General features: G+C 41.4%; 1 protein-coding gene across 4 annotated transcripts in view; it reads left to right on the forward strand.

The window, feature by feature from the left end:
- Positions 1-13770: 13770 nt before the first annotated feature.
- Positions 13771-23303, forward strand: part of arhgap42b (Rho GTPase activating protein 42b) — a 78400-nt gene continuing 68867 nt past the window's right edge. For 2 of the 4 annotated variants that reach the window (XM_030745065.1, XM_030745066.1), the window contains exon 1: positions 13771-14059. In XM_030745065.1, the coding sequence (XP_030600925.1) occupies positions 13906-14059 (154 nt within the window). In that variant the 5' untranslated portion in view covers positions 13771-13905. The remainder of the gene's footprint in view (positions 14060-23303) is intronic. The other 2 variants (XM_030745064.1, XM_030745067.1) reach the window with 1 other exon arrangement.

Genomic DNA, 23303 nt, shown 5'->3' on the forward strand with positions numbered 1-23303 from the left:
GAATGTCTAATTGTATTTAGACAGCCAAAATCAGAAGAGAAGAGGAGGCTGCAGCGATCGCTCACTTTTCAGAAAGGGAGCTATTTGAATCAGTGGGGGGATTCTTTAAAAGTGCACAGGTGACGTTTATTGCTGGATCTGTGGTGTATGTTGACAGTACTAACAAAAACTCTCAGAAATGTGTTCTTAATTTTATGAGTCTAACCTTCTGTTTCTCTGTCTAGGGCGTTTTAAAAATATATATTATTATTTTTATAAGATTTTCATAGCAAGCGGCTGTGAGGATAATACCCCATGTTTTATTCATTGCTTTCAGAATCAGGTGAATCAAAGTCCCATCAGTCCCTTTAATGCACTGGCTTCTTTCCTGATTGAACTGTCCTGTCCCGCCACTAAGACCTTCCTGCAGCCCCCATTTTCCATTTTCTATGGCAGAAGGAGACAAAGGTAAATGCTGGGTTTATCCTTGGTCTGAAGCCTGGCTATGCAAGAGAGCATCCAGTTCATCGCTTGGCCTTTTGCTGCATCATTGCCTACTTTATAGTAAAGCCAGGTGCAGCGAACCTTTCGTGGAGCTGACATATTGCCTGATTTAAAGATTCCCTGGGTGGCACGCCACAGTAAAACCGGGATCAGCTGAGGGAATCTGAGGGTTCCTTTAAAGTGAAACTAAGTCATGAAACAGTAAAGAGGTCACACTGTTCTGCTTCTTTTTGGTATTCCTCCCTAAGTTTAAATTGGCTGGATTATCTGAAAGCTCCATATTTGCTCATTCTGCTGCTGCACTAGAAGACGTGTAAATTTCCATGGTTGATAGAATAAAGTTGAAGCCTGCCCGGCAGCCTATGGCTTCTTTCTGGATCTGGCTTGACTGAAATGTGATGATTTTCAGAAGTTTCACAATGTACAAATGTACATATATATATATATTCAGATATGTCACCACTTGGAGGAGGATTACAAATAATTTCATGATGCACTTCTTGCATCATTATGTATGAACTGAGTGACTGCTGAGGCTAATCTAATCTTGACATTAGAAAAATGAGCACCCTCCACCTCGTGGATTCATCATTTATGAACAGAATCGGTGACAAAGGGCAGCAATACCTCATACTCTCAAAGCAAATCCACTGGGTGTGGGCGTGGTCGAATGCATCCTCCAGGATCAGGATCGGTTTCCTCCTGAATCCGAGGCTGGACTCTTCTCTGCAGTACCCCAGTGTAGAGCTTCCCACAGAGGCTGAGGAGTCTAGCAATCCAGAGCTCCATGTTATACAGGCGTGTCAGACAGGGGAGCCTCACAATGAGGGGGAACCTCATTCATCCCAGGGGCTCTGCCACCAACGAGTTCCTGCTTTCTCTGCTTCCTTTACTGAAGGTGCGTCAGTAGATTTGAGGAGATCCTCAAAGTATTCCTTCCTCCTCCTGACTTTGTCCTCAGCTGAGGTCAGCCTGTTCACCCTGTACGGTTTGCCAGAATCACTTCACTGGAAGTCATGCTCTATGGCCTGCTGGTACCCATTATCTGCATCTGGAGGCCAACAAGCCATCCAAACTAAACAGGAGTCCTCCTTCAGCCTGGCAGCTCCCTTCACCTCCTTTGTCCACCATCTGGTTGTCACCGTAACAAGCAATGGAAAAAAAAAAAACCCACCTTACAGCCACAGCTCAGTGTAGCTGCCTCAGCATCGGAGGTTAAAAAATGGTTCACTCGGACTGAATGTTCCCAGCCTCCCTCAGAATGCCGTTGCTCCAAGTTGTGCCTGAGGTGGAAGTTGAGGATTTCTTGGACTGGAGCCTCTGCCAGATGCTCTCAGTCTCATTATACGTGTGGGCACACGAGGCCTGTCCAGCATCCTCCCCCACCAGCTGATCCAACTCACCACAAGGTGAGTCAGCGCCTCTCTTCACCCGAGTGTCCAAGACAGACTGAGAAAAATTTCTTCTTCTTCTAAAGGAGGTTTAAGTTCACACTGTGTGTGCAGAGCTTTTGAGATAAGATTAGATTAAACTTTATTAATCCCTTTAGGAAGAGTCTGTCAGGGAAAGCTCCAGCAGCACTTTTACATTATGAGCACACAAACACAGCAGTAATCAAAAATAAATAATAAACAAAGATGCATTAAAACAGCAAAGACGAAGGGTATATGAAATGTATAGCAGATAGTGGTAGTGCACCTTTACATTGCACATTGTTCAGTATTCCTTTGTTACATTGTGTTTGGGGTCTGTTGGCAGTCTGATAAAACATCTTCAGGAGTTTCCTGCAGATGTTAAAAGACAGCAGCCTCCTCAGGAAGCAGAGATATCCAGGTCATGTTTGGAAATGAGACCTGGTTCTCAAACACTTTACCTGGTAAAATAAATATCCCCCTCTGACATTTCTGCTTCCACCCAAATAAACTGGATGGTAATAACATTTTGTTTATGGTACTCACAATATTCCAAAAATCTCAACATCAATGCTTTTCCAAAATCAGTGTCATTTATTCTGGATATTTTGCAGATTCAGAGTTTTCACTGGAAATGGTGTCCTGAGAAAAGGACATACAGCCGAGTGGGCCAGAACTGGCCTGCCAAAGCATCAAATTTGACCCCACAGGACGGCTTTGTGGAGTCTGAAGAGTGGCATGGATTTTTTTTTTTTTTTCCAATAAAATGAGCTGCTGCTGTTCCTGTTTTAATGATGCCAGCATTGCTTCAAAGGAACTGAAATAATCCATCAGTTTTCTTCCACTTATCTTCCACTAACCGGCCGGTTCCCAGGGGCAGCAGCTGAGCAGAGAAACCCAGACCTCTCTCCCCATTCACCTCCTCTGTTCCCAGGCCAGCCGAGAGATCTAATCTCTCCAGCGCGTCCCGGGTCTGGGACATTCCCGAAACACCTCACCAAAGAGGCGCCCAGGAGGCATCCTGGTCAGATGCCTGAACCACCTCAGCTGGCTTCTTTCAATGTGGAGGAGCAGCGGCTCTACTCTGAGCCCTTCTTGAATGGCTGTGTGACCATGGCCTCAGACTTAGAGGTGCTAATTCTCATGCCAGCTGCATATCATATCGTTTTTAAAGATGGAGACCTCCACCCCAGGTCTGCCAATCCAGTGGGACCACCTCAGCTCTCCACGTGACGTTGCAGAGGTGTGTCAGCCAAGACGGCCCTACAGCACCCAGAGCCTTCAGTTGTTTAACCACCTCAGTGTGAGTGGAGCATCGCTTTCCCCTCCTGAGTATTGAAATCTAAATTGTAATCTGTGTGTCCTGCCCAGTCTTTATAGCAGCACAAATAAAATAAAGTAAGTACCTAAAGCTATCATAACTACAGCAGTGTAAATGAGAGAGAGAGTTTTAATGGAAATGATCTCAAAGTCTGCTTTACCAGATCCAGAATTAATTTCATTCTCTAAGCTGTGGGATACTTGTAGAATAAAATAACTGGTTACAGCAGGTCATTCTGGTGTATCCTTCATAGCCTGCAGACAATCAACATCTAAAGGGTGGATACAACAATGATACTTGTAGAATCAATGCCTGCATCAATACTGGACGTGGTGCCGGTATGCTCAGGGCTTAAATCATTCACCTCTGATGTCTTGCACTAGGTTCTGTCAATGCTTCTTTCCCGTATGACAGTTGCACACAATCAGAGCCCAACACTAACCTGAGGTACAGTCCGCTGTGAGCTTCAAGATCCTCCTAGATTTTTGAGTGAAACTACACATACACATATGCTACAGAATCAATATACAGGGAGTGCAGCTGCTGTAAGGCCGTGATAAATGAGACAGACTTGAGGTGATTGAGCATGTCTGCTCTGATGGTGGTGCATTTAAATTGGGCTGTGCGTGTAAATGTTTTCCCTTAATTGGTAGCCAGAAGAGGTTTATCACCCGAGGTGAATACAGATTTGCAACATGGCAACTGAAAAGAAATTCAATTCAGATTTAATGAGCTTTAGACTGGAAATCTAAGTTTGCACAGACAGGCTGAGCAGAGAGGCACTTCTAGTTGGACTGAGATGTATTTTCTTTTCTTTTTTAGACTCTGGTGATTAATGTCCCACGTTTGACCAATTGACTTTAAGCTCAAATGAGGAAATTGCTCTTTACCCTTCATTCACGCCGTCGTGCCACCTGCATGGTGTGTTTCCCTGCATGGTTAGATTAAAACAGGAGCCCAGTCTAATTCTAACAATATTTCAGAAGCAGCTGGGAGTGCATCGTAGATCCCAGCAATCTCTGTTCAGGTGGACACAAAGTCTGCAGTGTTCCCGATTAACGTGTCCTCTCAGACAAACAGATGCATTAGACATCTCAGTGACTTTGGTGAAGCAAAGGCAAAATAAAGGAGAGGAAAGAGCTGCAGGAATCCAGAAAGACAAACCACAGTGGGAGCTTCCACCTCACACATGGCAACATGCAAACTTCTCATGTGTTAATGCTGCACATGAGAAGATGAGCATATTGTTGAGAGAGCATTCAGCAGTTTTAACAACTGAAAATTCAACAATTTTACTGCTCAAAGAAAAACGACTCAAGGAAATTATGACCACGTTAGAAGAATCCAAACAATCTGAAACGGCGGTGAAACTGAAATTATTGAGAAGGCACTGCGCTGACATCAGGCTCGTGCACTGATGAATGACTGCAATAAGGAGCAGCTATCGTAGCATTTTTCAGCCTGTGATGATGATGATTCTGGGGGTAATGACAAAAGGGAGATTTTACATGAACGTACTTGATATCAAGAAGGCCATTTATCCTAGAAAAAACAAAATCAATTGAGCCACTGATATGTTTACGGTATTGCACACTGGCACCAAATCAATATAATATGGGCTTCAGAATATCCTGCTGGACGTCTTAACTGGCACAACTGGTGAGTGATCTTCTGAGATTTCCTTCGGGTGTCTGTTTGAGCAGCTGCACACTGGGTTTGTTTCTAAGGTTCAGTTTCGGGCTTTTCCATGCAGCAACTCTGCGCTCTCCTCAGAGGCTCCATGTACAGCCTGCTTGGCTGCCGGAGCTAATCTCAGTTTAACATTTCCACACAAAAGCTGTTTTTGTGGTTACTCACACAATGACAGACCACTAGAAGCCTCTGATCGAGCCGTTTGTGAAAACAAAGACGTGCAGTTTTCAGTTTGAATCTTTGTCAAATGGCAGTTTGTGCATGTAAGCCACGACTCAGCTGGTCTCCCACTGGCCCGTGCATACGACCTAAGAACCTCTGGCATTAGCACTTCCATCTTTATGAGCCACATGTCTCACAGACGAGGGGAGGTTTCATTAATACGACGTACATACCAACGAACTCTGTGCCAGTCAACAGTTCCTCCAGTCGCCAGTTATTTATTCTTGCATACGAGTCACAAATAAAAGGTTGAAATGAAAAGTTTCTACAAAACAACCCCAACAGCAAAAAGAGCTCAGGCTCAAAGAACAAAGAAATTACATTTGACTGGAAAAAACAAACATTTTCAGATAAAAATTTGAAGATTTACATGAAAAAAAAATCATATGAGCTCAGGAACATATCATCAAACGGGTCCAGGACCATTAATCATCATCCGCTCTGTCTGCGTCTCCTAATTACAGCACAGTCTGTTTGTCTCTTAGGATTTTATATATAGATATATGATGAGATTATAAAGTTTTTCTTTTAGATGCAGTCAGCTCTACACAGCTCTGTAACCAAAATAAATACATTAATAATCATAAGAATTGACTAATTAAATAACTCTTCTCTAATATAAAGCAGATCAGTGTGTTTATGTATGTTAAGAAACAAACAATGCTATAAATGCATTTTTTATGCTTTTTTAAATCCCTGAAAATGCTTCTTTTAAAGGTAATTTATAATGTCCAGAGAGGCCAAATAATAATTAAGACTGAAATAACTTTGTTACTTTGTGACATTCAGCTATGTCACACGACAGCCGAGCAGCCTGTTTACAATCTGCAGATGATTTATGACAAATTCACAGAGGGATTTGTCACACCTGAGCATCCAAATATCAGATGTCCCCTTCTCCCCTCCGTCCTCTAATACTTTGCATTTAACAGGGAGAAATATTTTTTGGCAAATCATGTTGCACATGAAAGCTATGAGTATAATCTGCTTTCAAGAAAAAGCAGGTAAGATAAATCAGATAAATCCAGGCATACATGAGCAGAGAGTTTGTGCTGTGTTGATAGCGTGGTTACTCTGATGCCTTATCTCTGCACAGTATATGTAAAGAGCCGAGCGTTGAATGCAGAAGTTACACCGCAGACTTTCTCACTCACTGTAAATATCATGATGTGCTCGTACAGCTCGACATCACGACAGCAGAAAATTTAATGGCAGCCTTTTAGAATTAGCATAAATCTTTAAAGTGGAAGCTGTCACTCATTTGGTTTGATTGGCAGAACTTCTGATGAGAGGCAAATGGAAAGCGGTTAGATAAGCCTTTTGTCTTTGTCTGTTAAATGCCTCGACCTTGGATTATTGAGCTTCTGTCAGCCGCGGTCTCCAATCCATGTTGCTTATTTACCACCATTGTGCTTGTGTAAGGACATTCTGGGGAGGAGATAGATGCCACTTTTGAAAGCGTCTTTACAGACGCTCAAGACAGTCATTAGTCGTGACCTCACCTGGCACGCAGGCGTAGGCTGGCAGGCTTATTTTGCGATGTTTAGTGTTATGCTTGTGAGTGTGAAAATAATAACGTGACATTTGCGAGCAGCATCTGCTGCACAGTGAGTGCTGCGATGAAAAATGTGGGAATGCAGTCTAACTCCTCCATTTTGGGAAAGTGTTTTGGACACATTGAGAAATGAGTCGGTCCAAATGTCACTATGGGTAGTTTACTGAAGTTATGCCTGCTTGGATACCAAACTAATTTAACTAATGTACCAAAACACGACCGTGTGCTCATAAATGTGGGGATTGCCGCAGCAGCCTGCTGGTTTCCGAGGCTGTGGAGTCGTCCCTAATCTCCAAATATTAAAGTTCATTTGCACATTGTTATAAATGGCACCAAATAAAGTTTGGGTTTTAAATCTTGACCAGATCATCTCTGCTTCCATATCAGGCCTTTTAATACAGTTTACAATTTTGTGTTTGTGGCCTTGCTTTTCCGTTTTTGCTTAAAACAGATGGTTTTAATTGATCGAGCATCACACTCGGTATAATAACTGCTGTGACTCATTGTCATCTGTTTGAATCACGGCGTGTCCGACTTACTGCCAGACAAAGCTTTCATCGTGAGTGACGCAGGGCAATAACCCTTTGAATTAGCAGGACATGAAGACGAGACTGTTTAACACACACATTCATCCGTTTTCTTAACCGCTCATCGAACTTAGCAGGACACACACATCTGAATCAATAAGTAACAAAGCATTTTAGCTCAATTATGTGCACTTAGTAATTTGGCCACTGCTGGGTAAACAGCAGACTTGAGATGGGCATTTGTGCTGCTGCTGCACAACGTTCTTACTATCCATCCATCCATCCATCCATCCATCCCTCCTCTTATCCTGCTCAGGGTCACAGAGGGGTTAGAGCCTATCCCAGCTGACACAGGGCGAGGGGCAGGGTACACCCTGTACAGGTCACCAACTGATGACAGACAAAAATACAACTCAGTGAAAAATGTTCTTCATTTTTTTTTTTTTTGCGTTTCCGTTAGCAGGAGTGAAAGTTGCTGTTGTGTGTTGGTGTAGTTGGCCACTTGGAGAGCATGACTGCCTGCAATTAAATTTCTTCTTCCTGGGTCTCATAAAATGTCCGGAGAAGCTTGATTGAAAGGCACAGCTGTGATGCAGCGTGGCATATTGAATATGATCTGTGAGGCATGAGTCTACGAGCCCTTCCTGAATTATATAATGTTGATGAGGCTGGTACTGTTATGGATTTGTTGTCTCTCATGTGTGCCAGTGCTCGGGATTTGGCCTTTCTCGCTGCTCTGTGGCAGCATTTAACCTGTCAGATGATATTCTCTGCACCGTGCTGATGGACTGTGACCATTTTAACTTCATTTTAATCCATTATAACCATGGAAGCATATATTAAAATCATTGCTGAACATAAAAACAGCATTGACTGGTGATCCTTTAAAGCATGCAGCACTTTTAGTAGTGTGGGCTCTTTTTAGGTATGAGCCACACAAAGATTTTTTTCCTTTTCAATTACCTGGCACAAAGCTTTAAGGATCCCAGCGAGAGCAAACAAAGCTTCTATCAGTCAATCACTGTGTGCTTTTAAAATGGAAAGCCATGCAGTTATTAAGCCTTTCCTGCAAAACACATTCCTCTCGGAGAAAACGGATTTCTTCTGAGAAAGCTTTCCTCGACTCACTGCTGTTTTTTTGAACATGAAATTGCCCCAATAACAGTTATTCAGCCTGAACTCTGCAGACCCTTTTGTTTCATCTTCAATAGCCAAAGATTGCCTTTATACTGAATGTGACATACACTTACAATGTGTGCTCATATTTGTATAGAAAATGCCTGACAACTTGGACATCTTAAGCAGTGTGTTTCTGTGAGGTTACAGAAGTAGTTTATCTTATGGGGAAAAAATAAATACTCAGCAGCTCAGTGACACTCTGTGTCACCAATTGTAACCACTCACTTATATTTACTCACTATACACAGTATATTGCTTCACTGAGGAGCCTCTGGGAACTTGCCATATCGCAGTGAGGCAGTTTTACATTTTCTGAGGGTTGTTTGCGTGATTTCTCCTTTATAACATGCTCTGGGCGATCATCTCTTTGGCCACTTTCCTGCGTGTCAGCAGGAGGAATATTGGATAGATTGGATAGAGAAACTTCAGGTGACATCAGACTAATGGGCTTTAAATTTGGCCACTAGAAGGAAGATGATTGGAAAACTTTTTGAAGAAGGTGAAATTATAATACAGGCTCCCCGAGGATGAGTCAAAAGCATCGGAAGACCTGTGTAATTCTCTCTGTGATGACAACCCTTAATACTGATTTATCTGATCAGGAACGTCTCAACAGCCTTCTCAGTTCTGCTCGTTGAATACTAATAAACCATTTAATGAAGGCCAGTTCAGCGAGAACTGAACAGGACTGAGACTTTCCACACAGCTGTGATCTCTTTGTGTTTTCTCTCGACTCAAAATGTGCTCGCGTCGCAGTAACTTCAGGTTATTTCTGTTACCATAATACACGCGGCGGGAAAAACCGCCACTCACGTAATGAAAAGTTTGTTCGACTTTATTTAAATTCCCTCAGCTTCAACAGAAGTTACTAAAGCCTGGTGTTTGATGAAAAACATATAAGCCGTGGCACCGTTTCCTACCAAAATGGCACTCAAACAGGATGTCTGGTCAGAAGCGTCGAGTCCAGATGGAACAAGCTCCAAGAGAGAGTGATCCAGTTTTACATGCAATCTGTTGTTTTCTGTTGGTACCAGAATATCGATGGGATCCTATGCTATTTACTCCCAGATGGTTAAAACGAATTGTCCAATAAATTACACTGGTTAGTAGATGCGTCTAAAAATTTAAGCATAGTTCTTTGAAACTGCCATCTATGAAAGTAATGAGCAAGTATTTGTGATACCGGGTTTCATGTTTCATGAACAAATAAAAGGCGCCGGGAGAGAACTGTTTTCATGTTGTGTTATTATAAAAGCTCCCGCTCAGCTTGACTTGGAGTTTTCCCGGTCAAAGGGCAACGTGATGAGAATCTGACGAGAAGCGGCTCTTTCATTTTTTTCAGTGACACATTAGATGCAAACTATTCTTCTTTGAGCGAAAATAGAATCAAAGTCTTTTCTCAGATATGGAGGAAATCAAAAGCAGCTGCCAGCACTTGAAGCTCTAACCTGCATACATCTGGTTTTAAAAATAAGAACAAAGGTTTCTCTTTAGTGTAGTGACACTAAAATCTTTTAAGCACTGTTCAGTGCTCAAAGTTTAGCCACAGATTTTCACACCCGGCGCAGTGATTGGTGATGCACCAAAGCATCTTCACAGTGTGGGGCCAAGAGATGAAGTTTTCAAAGGGTAGTTTATTTGGCTCGGCAGAGGAACGCTGCAGCTGAGAGGCTTGTTTTTGAATATCTGCTGTTCCAAATTAAAGCCAAAGTCCCAGCGAGGCACACAAACTGTTTGCTTACAAAGCTGGTGGAGCCGCTCTTGTAATTTATCACCCGGACTTAAATTTGTGCCTGGGGTCTGCCTGGACGGGAATGACCTTCTGAAGGTCAATGAGGTAAAAAAATAAAACCGCTTTGCTCCTGAGGACAACCCTTCTTATGTATACTGAGAAGATCTGTAAGTCAAAAGCTGCAGATGCACAGACACAGAAGCAGCTTTCATGTGTGCTGGACTGCATTTACTCTTTGGAGCTAGCATTTTCCAGAGGATGTGTCCTTTACCTGACACCGGATTCAACTCATATGCGACCGTGGCATTTCGAGCTAAAAAAGCTTACCATCCCAGTTTTCACTATGCAGCAATAAATGGAATCCCTGTGGACACTCCATGCTTTAGAGATGCTGCTTTCTGTAAAGAGGAGGTAATCACGCATAACTGCTCAAACGTCATCTGGACACGGGAGTCATAAACGAGAGCCCGGCACTTTCCACTTTGGCAGATTGCACTGTCAGGAGGTAAACAACAGATAGAATGAGGAAAGGCTCATCTGATAGGAAATGTCAGAGCATGATTGGATTAAAAAAAAAAAAAAAAAACTTCTAAATTAGGCTCATTAATCATGAGCTAGGAAAACAGTGACAGGTCTTGTTCTCAAAAGCTCTCCTCTGGAACTAAGCCGAGTGCCACCCGGAAATTGCACAATTACCTTAATACCTGATTTAAATGAAGAGTATGCATGGTAGTGTCAATTGTTAATTGTGGAAAACAGCTCATATTATTAAGAGGTAATTACCATCAGAAGAAGCCTGGTTATCTAATCCTGTCTTTTTGCATAATTAACAAGACAGCATTGCCTTAAATTCCCTCGGATCTGACGCTTCCCTTTTGTGCACACTGTTTTGTGTAGCATAGTCAGAACTGTATGCTGCACACTGACCGGTGAAACACGTCAAGTGTGACATCTTAAACTCTATTATCTCTGCACGTTCAGATGGAAAATTGGGAGCCGTGCATTGAGCAGAAATTTTTTTTTTTTCATGGTCTTTCTCAGTTATCATATTTCACCCAATAACCCAGTTCAGTACTGCAGAGTGCACACAGCAATTAACTTGAAGCAACAGGGTTCCCACTAATGTATCACATCTCTCTGCTCACTGTGTCAATGTAACAAACTGCACCCCCGAGGGCTGCTGCTGCAGAATGATGGCACAAGAGCTGGAAGTGACGGGAGCATGCTAGGAACCAACATCCCCCCCCACCTCTCCCACCACAAGGAGACCAAACATCTTCTCACAGCCACTGACTCTCCTGCCAATGAGATGCAGTGACATTAGAGGAAATCCAATCAAAAGATCCCTGACTTGTGCATAAGTTATTGCAGAACTAATTCATGCTTATTCTGCATGGATTATTGGCATTTGTTGTGAAATCCAAGTCTTTTTTCTTCCATTTGAGCTGCCCGTTCTCCATTCGGCCAGAAAAAGAATGAGGGTGTGGGAAATGAGCGTCTCACATGTGAATTCTTTCCTCACTTGTATGATACGTGAAAGACGTCTCAGTCACTAGTGTGTGCGAAAAGCCTGTGTGCTTTGTGTCTGCGTGTGCACAGGCTGCCCTTTTATGGTTAGTTGGTCTCCATAGGTGAAGTCACAGAGAACGATACGTGCACTGCCTCTCAATAGACTCATGTTTGCATGAATAATATGAATGTGCGAATGCCTTCTTGAGTGAGGAGTACAGGGGCACAGTTCTCTATTGAGTATAATCTTAATTAAACCAAATTTACCTCAAAGACTCTACAGGCGGCTATTTTAGATTGCAATTAGCCATGCTTCATACGGCTAACCACTCGTCCTCAAGTCTCCACTGGCGTGTTAAGCTCGTGTTTCAGACTACTTTTTTAGCTAAATTCTTCCAAATGCAGCATATGGCTGGGAAACAGTGCATATTTGACTTTGTTTTTGGATAATTACCTGTGCATTGACCCATTGGCTTTCCCACAGTAATATACCACCAAACGATTAAAGCCGGTATTATAGCTAATCACATATCCTCAGGGAAACTGGGGTCTTTTTTTTTTTTTTATCACATGCAAATTAAATATTTTATTGCTGGCCACAACCCCCCCCCCCCCCCCCCCCCCCCCCCCTCCAAAGCATCTCATTGAGTTTCATTTCCAGACCTGAGGTTTCATCACTGTAAATGCACAGGTGTAAGGACACAGACGCTCCGGCTGGTTCTGATTCCTCGGGTGCAGCCAGAGGCCAATCTTAGCTCCAATTCATTGTCCTTACAGCTGTTTGACTGTAACTCACTCCTGCTGCAGATGAGGCATTTTCCTCTGTGCGCTGCAGAGCCTGAAGAAAGTTAACTGGTGAACCTGCAGATAGCAACTAACATCACAGGTGAGAGAATAACCCACGGGGGGGTAATAGGGATGGGGTTTTTTTCAGGTGCTTGAACTTATGATGCTCACCTATGGATTGTTTGCTCAGAATTTAGCTGTGTGGTTTTAAAAACTACCTGTCCAACAACTCAGAAAGTCTCCTATGTATCATTTTGAAATTGGTCACAGAGATTATTTATTTTAACCTTTCAGTATCTGAAAATGCAGTTTGACTACAGACCTACAGGCCATCGCTGGAATATGATGTTAATTCACAGTAACAACTCAGCCGCAGTCACGTGACTTAGCCTGGGAAGGTTATCTGTCTCTGATGATTTACCTCACTGCTACCTAGAGACATATCAGGTGTGTTGTTAGGAAAGGCTGCTGATTAGTTGCAAAGGCAGAAATGTACAAGGCCACAGGGTGAAACTTAGCAAAAGCCCGTCTCTACTTAGAGAGCTCCAGTCTGCTCTTAATTTTGAAGCATTAAGTCGTTATTACTTTTTTCATTTGTGGATTCTGATTAAAGCAGTTGCAGCAATATCTGCCTCTTCGTGTAGTTATTATTTTATCTTTGCTCAAAGATAAAGCCTCTTTCTCTCCCTCTGGCAGTGTAAAGCATCAAAGGTAAAAACAGTCATCCAAAGGATTTAGTGTGACTGGTGACAAAGCCTCTGTCTCATGCCTGGTGAGATACTCATTTGGAGTGTGAAATCATTATCACTAACCTTTAGCATGAGGAGAATGTGACAAATTCCGGACTCCAATTAGGCTCTAGTTTAATTACCTCCATTTACCAAGGTATTAGTTCAGATCCCTCTTCTCAAGCTCCCAGTAATGCCGGTGAGATGCCACAGTTCACAGCACGAGAAATTATTTGACCAAAAACATATTTGGTGCAGATAGATTCATTTTTCAGTAATTTGTGGTTGATATCTATGAAGAGTTTTATTTTTCTGCTTTTGGAGCTGCTGGCTCCAAAAGCTCTGGAGCCAGCACAGTTTGTTTATGAACTATAATAATAATAATAATTTAATTTATTTAATTTAATGTAATTTTTCCCGCGTCTGTTTAAAATGCATATAAAGTTTACCGTAACTTCGGGGGTTTATGCGCCTTTTATTCTTCCCACCACGGTAAGTTATAGATGAAGTGATGGGCCGACCACATTTGCTGTAATCTGTCCAGAAGTTACCAGCAGGAGTCATGCGACCACTGTTTTTAAGGTAACCGACGAAAAAAAGCGAAGAAAATCAAAGCGGAAGTGAAGAACTGAGCGGAGCAGGAAAAGTTTTTAGGGGGAACTTAGAAGTTGGTATTACATCGGAACTACGTGATGAAAAGTAAAAGCGCTCATATGCCGAGTCAGAGAGTTTAAAAGCCAGCGTTGCCGTTGAGGGACAATGGGACTCCCCACTTTGGAGTTCAGCGACTCTTTCCTGGACAGTCCGGACTTCAGAGAGCGTCTGAAATGCCATGAAATAGAGCTGGAGCGGACAAATAAATTCATCAAAGACCTCATTAAGGATGGGAATATGCTAATCACGGCGCTCAAGAGTAAGTAGCCCAGCATGGCCTTTTTCAATCTTTCAGTCCAGAAATAAAACTACCTGAAACCTACAGGCGACTTTCAATTAGCGGATATATTCATTATATCTTTTTTAAGACCTCTGTGCGAGCCTTTGAATGGTTCCGTCCCTCTTTGAACTGAAGCCACCGGGAGCTGAATAATTGTTGTCTCCCACTGGGAAACATTTATGTTACTAGTGAAAAGCTTAAATCCATACAAAAACCCCCGCACATAATTCATTATTAAGGTTGTTGCAGTGCAAGGCGATTGTTTGCTTTTTGTGTGCCTCCCCGGCTGCGCTGCATGCATGCAGAGGCTTGTTTAATAAATCCTAGTGTAAAGACCAGAGTCAGAACTGTACTGTCAAATGAGAGGGTTTAATATTCAGTCATAAAGCCACTTTCTGACACATGGATAACACTGCTGCTAGTTAATTAATTGATAGCAAATGCATTTCCCTCTGAAGAATTAAAGAAAATACATATCTTGGGCTTTAATGCCTGCATGAGGATGTTAGCGAGGATGCCAGCATTCAATTTGAGAGGTCATTGTCCTCTCAAATTCCAAGTTGGGTCTCAGATTCCAGCACGCTGATTAAAGTTGACTTCCTGCTCTGCCCCTGTGGGGATAGGAGTTTGGTCTGTTAACGTCAGAAGTGTGTCTGTGAAATGGAGAAAGATTAGAAATATAGGTCTAATAAAAATGGAAAACAGCTGGATTGAAATAGAATGGGAAGGGCACAGCATTGTGTCATAGTGTGCACACGAACCCATCGCTCAGCACTGTATTTTTTCCACAGTTAAACTCAGCGTGGTTTTGTCAGCCTTTGCTGTGAGAATGCATCATTCTTTTCATGCTCGTACTCTTTTAATCACCATCCCTGTATGTTTTGCTTTCTGCTGCTCTTGTGCTTCAGGCAGTGGAGCTGAAACGGCACCTACGGGTACATGCACTGGCAAGGGGTAAAGCTGCAATATCCAACAATTTACACCTTAAAGGGGACCCATTATGCAATTTTCCAGCTTCACGCATTTCTTCTCAGACTCCACCAGAGTCCGAGTGTGATACTCAGTTCAAAGTAATCTTGCACTTGGCCTCGGTGCAGACCCCGAGTTCATCCTTTGTCTGAAACAGGATGTTTCATCCTTCCTTAAAACCAGCTTTCTTGCGATTGGCTGGCTCTCACAAACAGAAGGTTTGAATAGCAGCTGCTGCTGTGCTCACAGCCACTCACTGTGTGTATACCATATCAGCTGAATTTTAATAAAGCACAGCCATGGCCTAAGTTATAATAGTCCAAAACAAATGAACTTGATCTCACAAATGACACATCAACTCTTCTGGACTAATTAAAAAAAAACAAAAAATGGGACGGTGATGCTTACAATAACCATATATTTGGTTTGTTTTTTTAATAGATGGTCTGGCAGAATGAGTATAATAGAAATTTATATTAATAAATGAACACAGAGGCATGCATTGTTTAACCAAGTGACATAAAAGTCAAATGTACAGTAGCTTGTTCCTGTTTCAGTTCCATGTTTCTATACTACGAGTAAATCTGATCACCAAAAGAGAAGAGCACTTAGTGTTTGGGTCGCCCTGCCTTAGCGCTGGATTGCTGATTGTACTGTTTCTCAGGGCAGCTGAAGGCCAAACCTGTTTCATACCTTTTTCTGCAGGAAAACTGTGCTGCCAGTGGGCAGGGTGTCATAGGTGGACAGTAATACGCTGCTCAATGTTTTATTCATACCAGTGAGGATGTGTCAAAGGCCCGCGCAAATTGTTTAATACCAAATAAGACCTTAACACTTCAGGATAGACTGTGCATGCGAGACAGTGGCGAGTGCTTTGAGACTCTGATTGCCTTTGATGGGCTTATTGATGCAGAAAAACTGCATAGCTAAGGTTCTGCTGGATCCCACACGTTCCTCCATCCATCTGATCTGTTGCTTTAATTTTAAAATTAAAGTTTGCAATGAGAAAGTATAATTAACCAGTGAATCATGTTAGTGCGTCATCAACAATTTTCTCTATAGACAACAGACAGTAAATAATCCCTAAACATGACCACAGCATTACCAGAGTTTGAGCTACTTGGAAGGAATTTTCCATTGTGTTCGTCTTTCCTCTGTAGCCTCAGTCCTTTAACTGGAGTGCCTCAGTTGCAGTCAGCGTGAGTGCAGGAAGTAAATTATTGATGGTCTTTAACTTGGGACGCCACAGAGGTTTATGACCCTTTATGACCTGTCATCATTGGTGACATTCCCGGAAGATATTTAATGGATCTTTTTTTCCCTAATAGCTATCATCTCATGTTTCACAGTTGAAAAGTATACCATAATACATTGTTCTTCAAATGCTGTCTGAGTGAATGAGGCCTTCAGCCAGGTTGTTAATACATTACCTGTAAAATGGTTGTACACGTACTGAAACTGCACTCATTGGTTTCTAGTGTGTAACTACAACACTGGGATGTGCATAAGAAGGTAGGCATGTGTTTATTATGAGTAATTAGAAATGGTGCTTTTTTTTTTGGCTATTAGCAGGATTAGCTGTGCTAGTTGGGCTGATGTTTGTCTGTGAGGATAAAATGGAGGCTCTGCTGTTTTCTTATTTTAGATTCACTCTGTTACACAGTGTACACAACACTTTCTGTATTGTGCTTTATATGCTGTACTGTAATATTCATTTTGTGACCTTAAAACATTATGCAGGCAGAAGATTAATTTTTTTTTCCACCAAAATTTCTGTATCATGACCGAAGGGGCTAAATGCTTACCCCCTCACATTATCTTCAGTTTGATGTCATCAGTCCTAAATTCATTCTGCAGCCTAAAAACAACCCCGAACATCCGATTTGTGAAGAACTATTTCCAGTGAACAAGCCTAGCAGATGGTATGGCCCCCTCAGAGCCCTGGTGTCAGCATGGAGGTGGTCTGGGATTACATAAAGAAACAGAAGAACTTTGGCTAGTTCTCAAAGATGCTTGAAGCAACATACCAGCCAACTGTTTGGAAATGTAAACCTTATAGTAGAGTTGACTTTAGGAAAATGTATTGACTTTTTTTTTGTGGCGTCCTGTACGTGTACAGACTAACATGTTTACGCAGAATCATATACATAAGTCCACAGTCTGAACGAGGTTTTCCTCTTCCGTATGTAAACATAGTTATAGTTCTCCATTATAATGTATGTGCACGATATGCTAAACGTTTCTCGGCTGCCAGTTAACACCTCAAAGACCATACCCAGTTTGAATTTAGCCACGATCCCCTTTAAAGCAGCTGGAGGGATGCACAGCTCCCAGAGCTGACAAAATGGCAACACTTCAGCTCGAATGTCATTTTGGGGAAGTCACAAAAAATCTGGAGGATGGGGAGCAGCGACTGCAGTGGAGTGGCCAAAACACTTGGGAATGGTTGCCATCACACTACAGTTCTGAATGTTTATCCCAAGTGCCTTCCTTCAGAAGCCTGAAGACACTGCTATAAAACTCGCTCTTAATGTAAAACCCCGTTAATGTCCAAGAAAACAACAAACTTGCTCCTAGTCTTCCTCCGGACCTAATGTGCCTTCTGTTTTAGAGACTGTTCTCACTCACTGCTGACGATTCTTGACATTAAGGTTGAATCATGCAGATCCTTCCTCTGCAGTATTACACAAGTGGTGACATTACAGATCATCACTGAAAAGAAGAAACAGTTGCTGCTGACACATGTTGCTTTCACATCAGTGCCATGCTGCATTCATGACTAACAGGAACAGTTTAAAAGCTAACGAACTTACCCTGTGAGCTTCTTTCTTTGCCAGGCTTGCAGCATTTAAGGGACATCGTACATGTATTTTTTTAGTCAATAATTTATATATATATATTCTCAAAGTATTTGTATAAAATAAAAGAATGATTAACAACACTCACAAAACAAAACCTTTAAAGTTTTACATGAACAGTATTTGCCGCAGGGTTCACGTGGCCCTGGTGGTCGTCACAAACATCTTCAGCTTTGCTGGAATGAATTATGATCTGTTCATATATATGTCTGTGATATTTAAAGACTTTATTTCTAATTCTTCATTCAGTATTTAGTGGGGAGTCGGAAGAAATTCCGGCGCAGATCCAAGTTTTGATGACGTGAAGTTACATGCGGGCGACACAGATTGAACTCGAGATGTGAGCAAATGCAAACGGAGAACGTAACATCACATTTGCAGTGGGATGATGAAATGAGCATCATGTATGTGAAAGTCTAAAGAATTGGGATTTGTAATAATTTTTTTAAACATTGATGTTAATAATTGCTGCATGTCTGACGCTGTTTGTGCAAAGTTTCGCTGACGTTGGACCACCTGTTAAGAAGAAGACAGCGTACACGCAGACATATATGCATACGTTACCATCATGACAGTAGGATGATGAAGACTGTGGATTAAAGATTCCTAAAGCACACTCATTTTTAAACAGTGTTTTTTATGAGTAGTAATTTGGTCAGATGGATGTAAGATGCTGTGAGCTGCTGTGCTCATGGTTCATGCCTGGTATAAATTGCAACTTCTAAATTTTATTGTTTACCCCACTTAACTGCAGTAACTGACCACATTAAAGGCCCTAATTATCACTTTGTGAGAAGGGTGGGAGCAACCACATATACAAGGCAAACAATGGTACATTTAAGATGTGGTTGGCAAGTTTGTCTTCAGAGTTTGAGAGCAGAAAGGCACAGTGTGATTGGAGGCTAGTGTCTCCTACATGAAATCTATCTGGTACCTTCTGAGATTTGTGTGCTATACAGTGAATTGTTCATATCACAAGCTCTGCAACATCCTTTAAGAAAGTTGAAAGCAGATACTTGAGCTGTTTTCCATAGACAGAGTAAAACTGCAGTAAAACTGCAGTAATGGGAGAAAGTGTTTTAGGTGGCATCAGTGAACCATTGATAGTTACAGTGCAGTATTAACTTTTCTCCAAAACATACATAGTTTGCTTGACAGTGCAGTGACTTTGATAAATATGTATGAAGAACATGATAAACACAGTATGCTGAAGAGCCATAGCTGGTCCCACTGCAGTGAAGGAATCCCGAGAGACCAGCTTAGACCCGGGCATGCATTCTTTGGGTGGCAGCTTGTGTCCTTCATACATAATTTGTACATATTTGTAAAGCAATGCACAAACTGTTTGTTCCTTGTACATAGTGTCATCAGAATGTATTTTGTTTAATTGTGCATCCCCTCCCATCCTAAAGATAGCTGCTGTTCAGGCCTGGAGCTTCAGGTTTCTATCAAACTGAATTCAAAGTTGCAGGTGTACCGTGTAATTTAAGATTATCTTTCTGCAAAGTTTTAATTGGAAACAACAAAGATTTTGAAATCTAATTATTTACTTTTGTGGCGTCTAATGCTTTTTAATGAGTGCACACAGTACAAAGTGGAAGACAGGCTTTTATTATGCTACCTGACAATGTGTCCATACCTGTTCATCAGCGATGGAGTGACGCTTCCTCCTCGGGATATACGGTAATGAATGGCTGACACGCAGGAGGGCTGTTATTAAATATAAAAAAAAAATGCATTTGAGATGTATGTAAACAGCAATTCCCCCAACTGTGCCTGAATAATTTGAGGTTTTTATGTAACTTAATACAGGTGTAATTAGCGTCTGCTATTTTATTAAATAATAAGATGACTTGCAGGCTTTTTGTCAAAAGTGATTTCACAATAACTTTGAGCTTTGGGAACTCTAAGTGTTTGTTTGTGTGAGGACAGATGATGCTCCCAAGGCTCAGCCACAGGAAATGTCCTGTAAACATGCTTGTATAACCATCCCCCATCCTCCCTCAGATAGCATTTGGCCTGACATCATTCTGCTTCACTGTGTGGGTGTGTGTATCTGCTTTCTCAGTGTCTATATCGGTTGGACTGTGACTAAGGCAGTCTGTGTGTGTTGCCGGATTATACCATTTATAATATATTGCTGCTACTTTGACTGCTTTGATGAATTTTAACTCGTGTAATGGAAATGAAATATAGAGGTAAATTATGTGACTTGTTTAGCAATAAAGCCGAGAGAAGCGGTAAGCGTAGCTGCGAGAGACGTGGATATTTTGTGAACAGATTTTGATAAAAGGATTAGACGTTGTATTCCTAAAAGCTGCTTCCCCTCAGACTGTGCAGGAAAATGTGTTAGACTTCAGATTGCGGTCTGTTCTGGAGCACTCTGTTGTTACTCTGTCAGTCAAAGTGATTGTCACAGAAAGTACACCATTCCCAAGCTTACAGTTAGCTGCCTTACGCTGAAGGCTGGATATGGTGGTGCATATGTATTTCACCTCCATAATATTAAAAAAATGACTCAGTCATTATCTTTAATTGGATATGCTTATTCTAGTATTTATGTATAGCATGTGGTAATGTATATAAAACACAGTATATATAATACCGTGTGAAATGTTTCCAAATCCTCAGACATTTGATACTTTGCTGGGAAAATGGGAAAGAATGCAGTGATTTATTCAAACACACAAACATGAATGGAAATACACACCCTGAACTCTCTTAAAGACATTTCCCTGTCATTTCTTTAAGCAGTCTTCAGGAACCTTCTAAATCCTTCTGGTTTCTTGGCTGCGGTTTGGAAGCTCAAAGCTTTTGTTCCCTCCACAGATAGGACTGAGGTCTGGAGACTCCATGACCTTAATGCGCTTCTTCTTTAACCACTCCTTTGTTGCCTTGCTGGTATGTTTTGAGTCATTGTCATGCTGAAAGATCCATCCATGACCCATCTTCAGTGTTCTGGCTGAAGGAAAGAGGTTCTGATCCAAGGTTTCATAGTACATCTTCCACTTTCTCCTTAATGCAGTGAAGTCATCCTGTTAGCAGAAAAACTGCCCCAAAGCATAATGTTTCCACCTCCATGCTTGACTTTGGGGATGGTGCTCTTTGGGTCATACTCAGCGTTTCTCTTCCTCCAAACACGGCGGGTCGAGTTGATGCTCGATTTTGGTTTCATCTGACCACAGCACTTTCTCCCAAACCTTCTCTAAATCATTCAGATGTTCAGTGGCAAACTTCAGACAGGCCTGTACATGTGCCTTCTGCAGGGGGACTTTGCAGGCACTGCAAGATTTCAATCCATTACAGCACAGTGAGTTGCCAAAGGTGTTCTTGGTGACTGTGGTTTCAGCTGCCTTCAGATCATTCAAAAGCTCCTCCCGTGTAGTTTTGGGCTGATCCCTCACCTTTCTCACACTCATCCTCACCCCATGAGGCAAGATCTTGCATGGAGCTCCAGTCCGAGGGCGATTTATGGTCATTTTATATTTCTTCCATTTCTGAATAAGCGCACCAACAATTGCCATCTTCTCACCAAGCTTCTTGCTGGCGGTCTTGTAGCCGATTCCAGCCTCATGCAGGTCTACAGTCTTGTCCCTGATGTCCTCTGACAGCTCTTTGGCCTGGCCCATGGTGGTGGAGAGGTTAGAATGGAGGAAATTGATTCTGTGGACAGATGTGATGAACTGTGATCAAGAGTATCTGTAATTGAATGATTGATTGTAATCTGTGTGCCACATGGACACAGGCAATCTGTGGGAACTAGAATTCTTTCTGGTTTGGGTTTCAATACTTCTTTCACTCAGTGACATGCAAGTCACTTTACAACTTTTATGTAATTTTTTTTTTTTGGTTGATATTCTGTCTTTCTCCAGTAAAATGAAACTACCATAAAAATTTCTTTGGAAGTGAGTAAATTTACAAGTTCAGCAGGGGATCAAATAATTATTTCCGCACTGTAGTAGGACTGAACCGAGGTTTTTTTCTTTATAACTGCATCCAGCTGTTTGACAGAAAGGTTTTGGAAAATTGATGCAAAATTATTTTTTGAAAATGTTTTACTTTGAAATCTGTTCTTAGCTATTCTTGCTTTGGTAGGCGTTAGAGGCTCTTTTTAAAAAAAAAAAAGCTTTGTTAAATCTTATTTTGGAAAAGGTTTTTGAGAACTATTACTACTATTGATACTTTTTTTCTTTGGGAAATAAGTCCATCTCTGTTAGAATTTGTACCAGATGTGTTGTCTATGTATTTTTTTTGAAAGGAAATCTCTCAACTCAGTGTAAAAGCAGTAGACCTGATGATAAATGGTCGAGTCTGGCCTGTCTGGCTTTCTTTTTTTCATTCCAGCAGAATTGCAGGGGTAATAACTCTGATCTTTTTCTTTGGAGCTTAAGAATAGGCTGTAGCATTGCATCAGCCTCACATCAAAGACTCAGTGTCAGTATCTTCCATCTTCTCAGATGTTTTCAGCAATTTGGATAGATGAAAATGATGCAAATGTGTATTCTGCATGAATATGTGGGGAAAGATAGGGTGTTTGTCATTTTGTGATAATCAGTGACCCTAACATATTAAGGTTTTTGAAAGAATTATCCAATACTTAACATGCATAAAGTAGATTTTTGTATATGTCATCGTAAATTACTAACTAAATTTATTACATGAAAATATTGAAGCCATAAAGGTAGTTAGCTTGGCAGTAATGGAGTGTAATTCTTTTCCAAAGTACTTAAATTGCTGGATTTATTTTTTTTCTGTGGAAATACAAAACAACTGTTTAAATGCAACACAAGGGAGTACCAGCTGGGAATTTTAAGGTAGATTAACACTAACTTCATCCAAACTATGAAGAAATGCATATGGAATTATTTAGTAAACAAAAAAGTGTTAAAAAAAAACAGAATATGTTTTATATCTTAGATTCTTCAAAGTAGGCACCGCGTGCTTCGATGACAGCATTGCACATCTTAGCATTTCCTCAGTCGGCTTTATGAGGTAGTCACCTGGATGGCTTTCAGGTAACAGCTGTGCCTGTCAAGAGTTAATTTCTTGAATTTTTTGCCCTCTTAATGTGTTTGAGACCATCAGTTGTGCTGTGAAGAAATAGAGTTGGTATACAGTGAATAGCCCTAGTTGAGTAATGTTCTAATCCATATTATAGCAAGAACTACTCAACTAAGTAAAGACAAACAACAGTCTGTCATTACTTTAAGGAATGAAGGTCAGTCAGTCTGAAAAATTTCAAGAACTTTGAAAGTGTCCTCACGTGGAGTCACAAAGTCCATCAAACGTTATTATGAAACTGGCTCTCATCAGGACTGCCCCAGGAAAGAAAGACCAAGAGTTCCCTCTGTTGTTCAGGATACGTTCATCAGAGTTACCAGCCTCAGAAAGTTAAC

Source organism: Archocentrus centrarchus, chromosome 13, assembly GCF_007364275.1.
Source record: "Archocentrus centrarchus isolate MPI-CPG fArcCen1 chromosome 13, fArcCen1, whole genome shotgun sequence".
In the NCBI taxonomy this organism is placed as follows: Eukaryota; Metazoa; Chordata; class Actinopteri; order Cichliformes; family Cichlidae; genus Archocentrus; species Archocentrus centrarchus.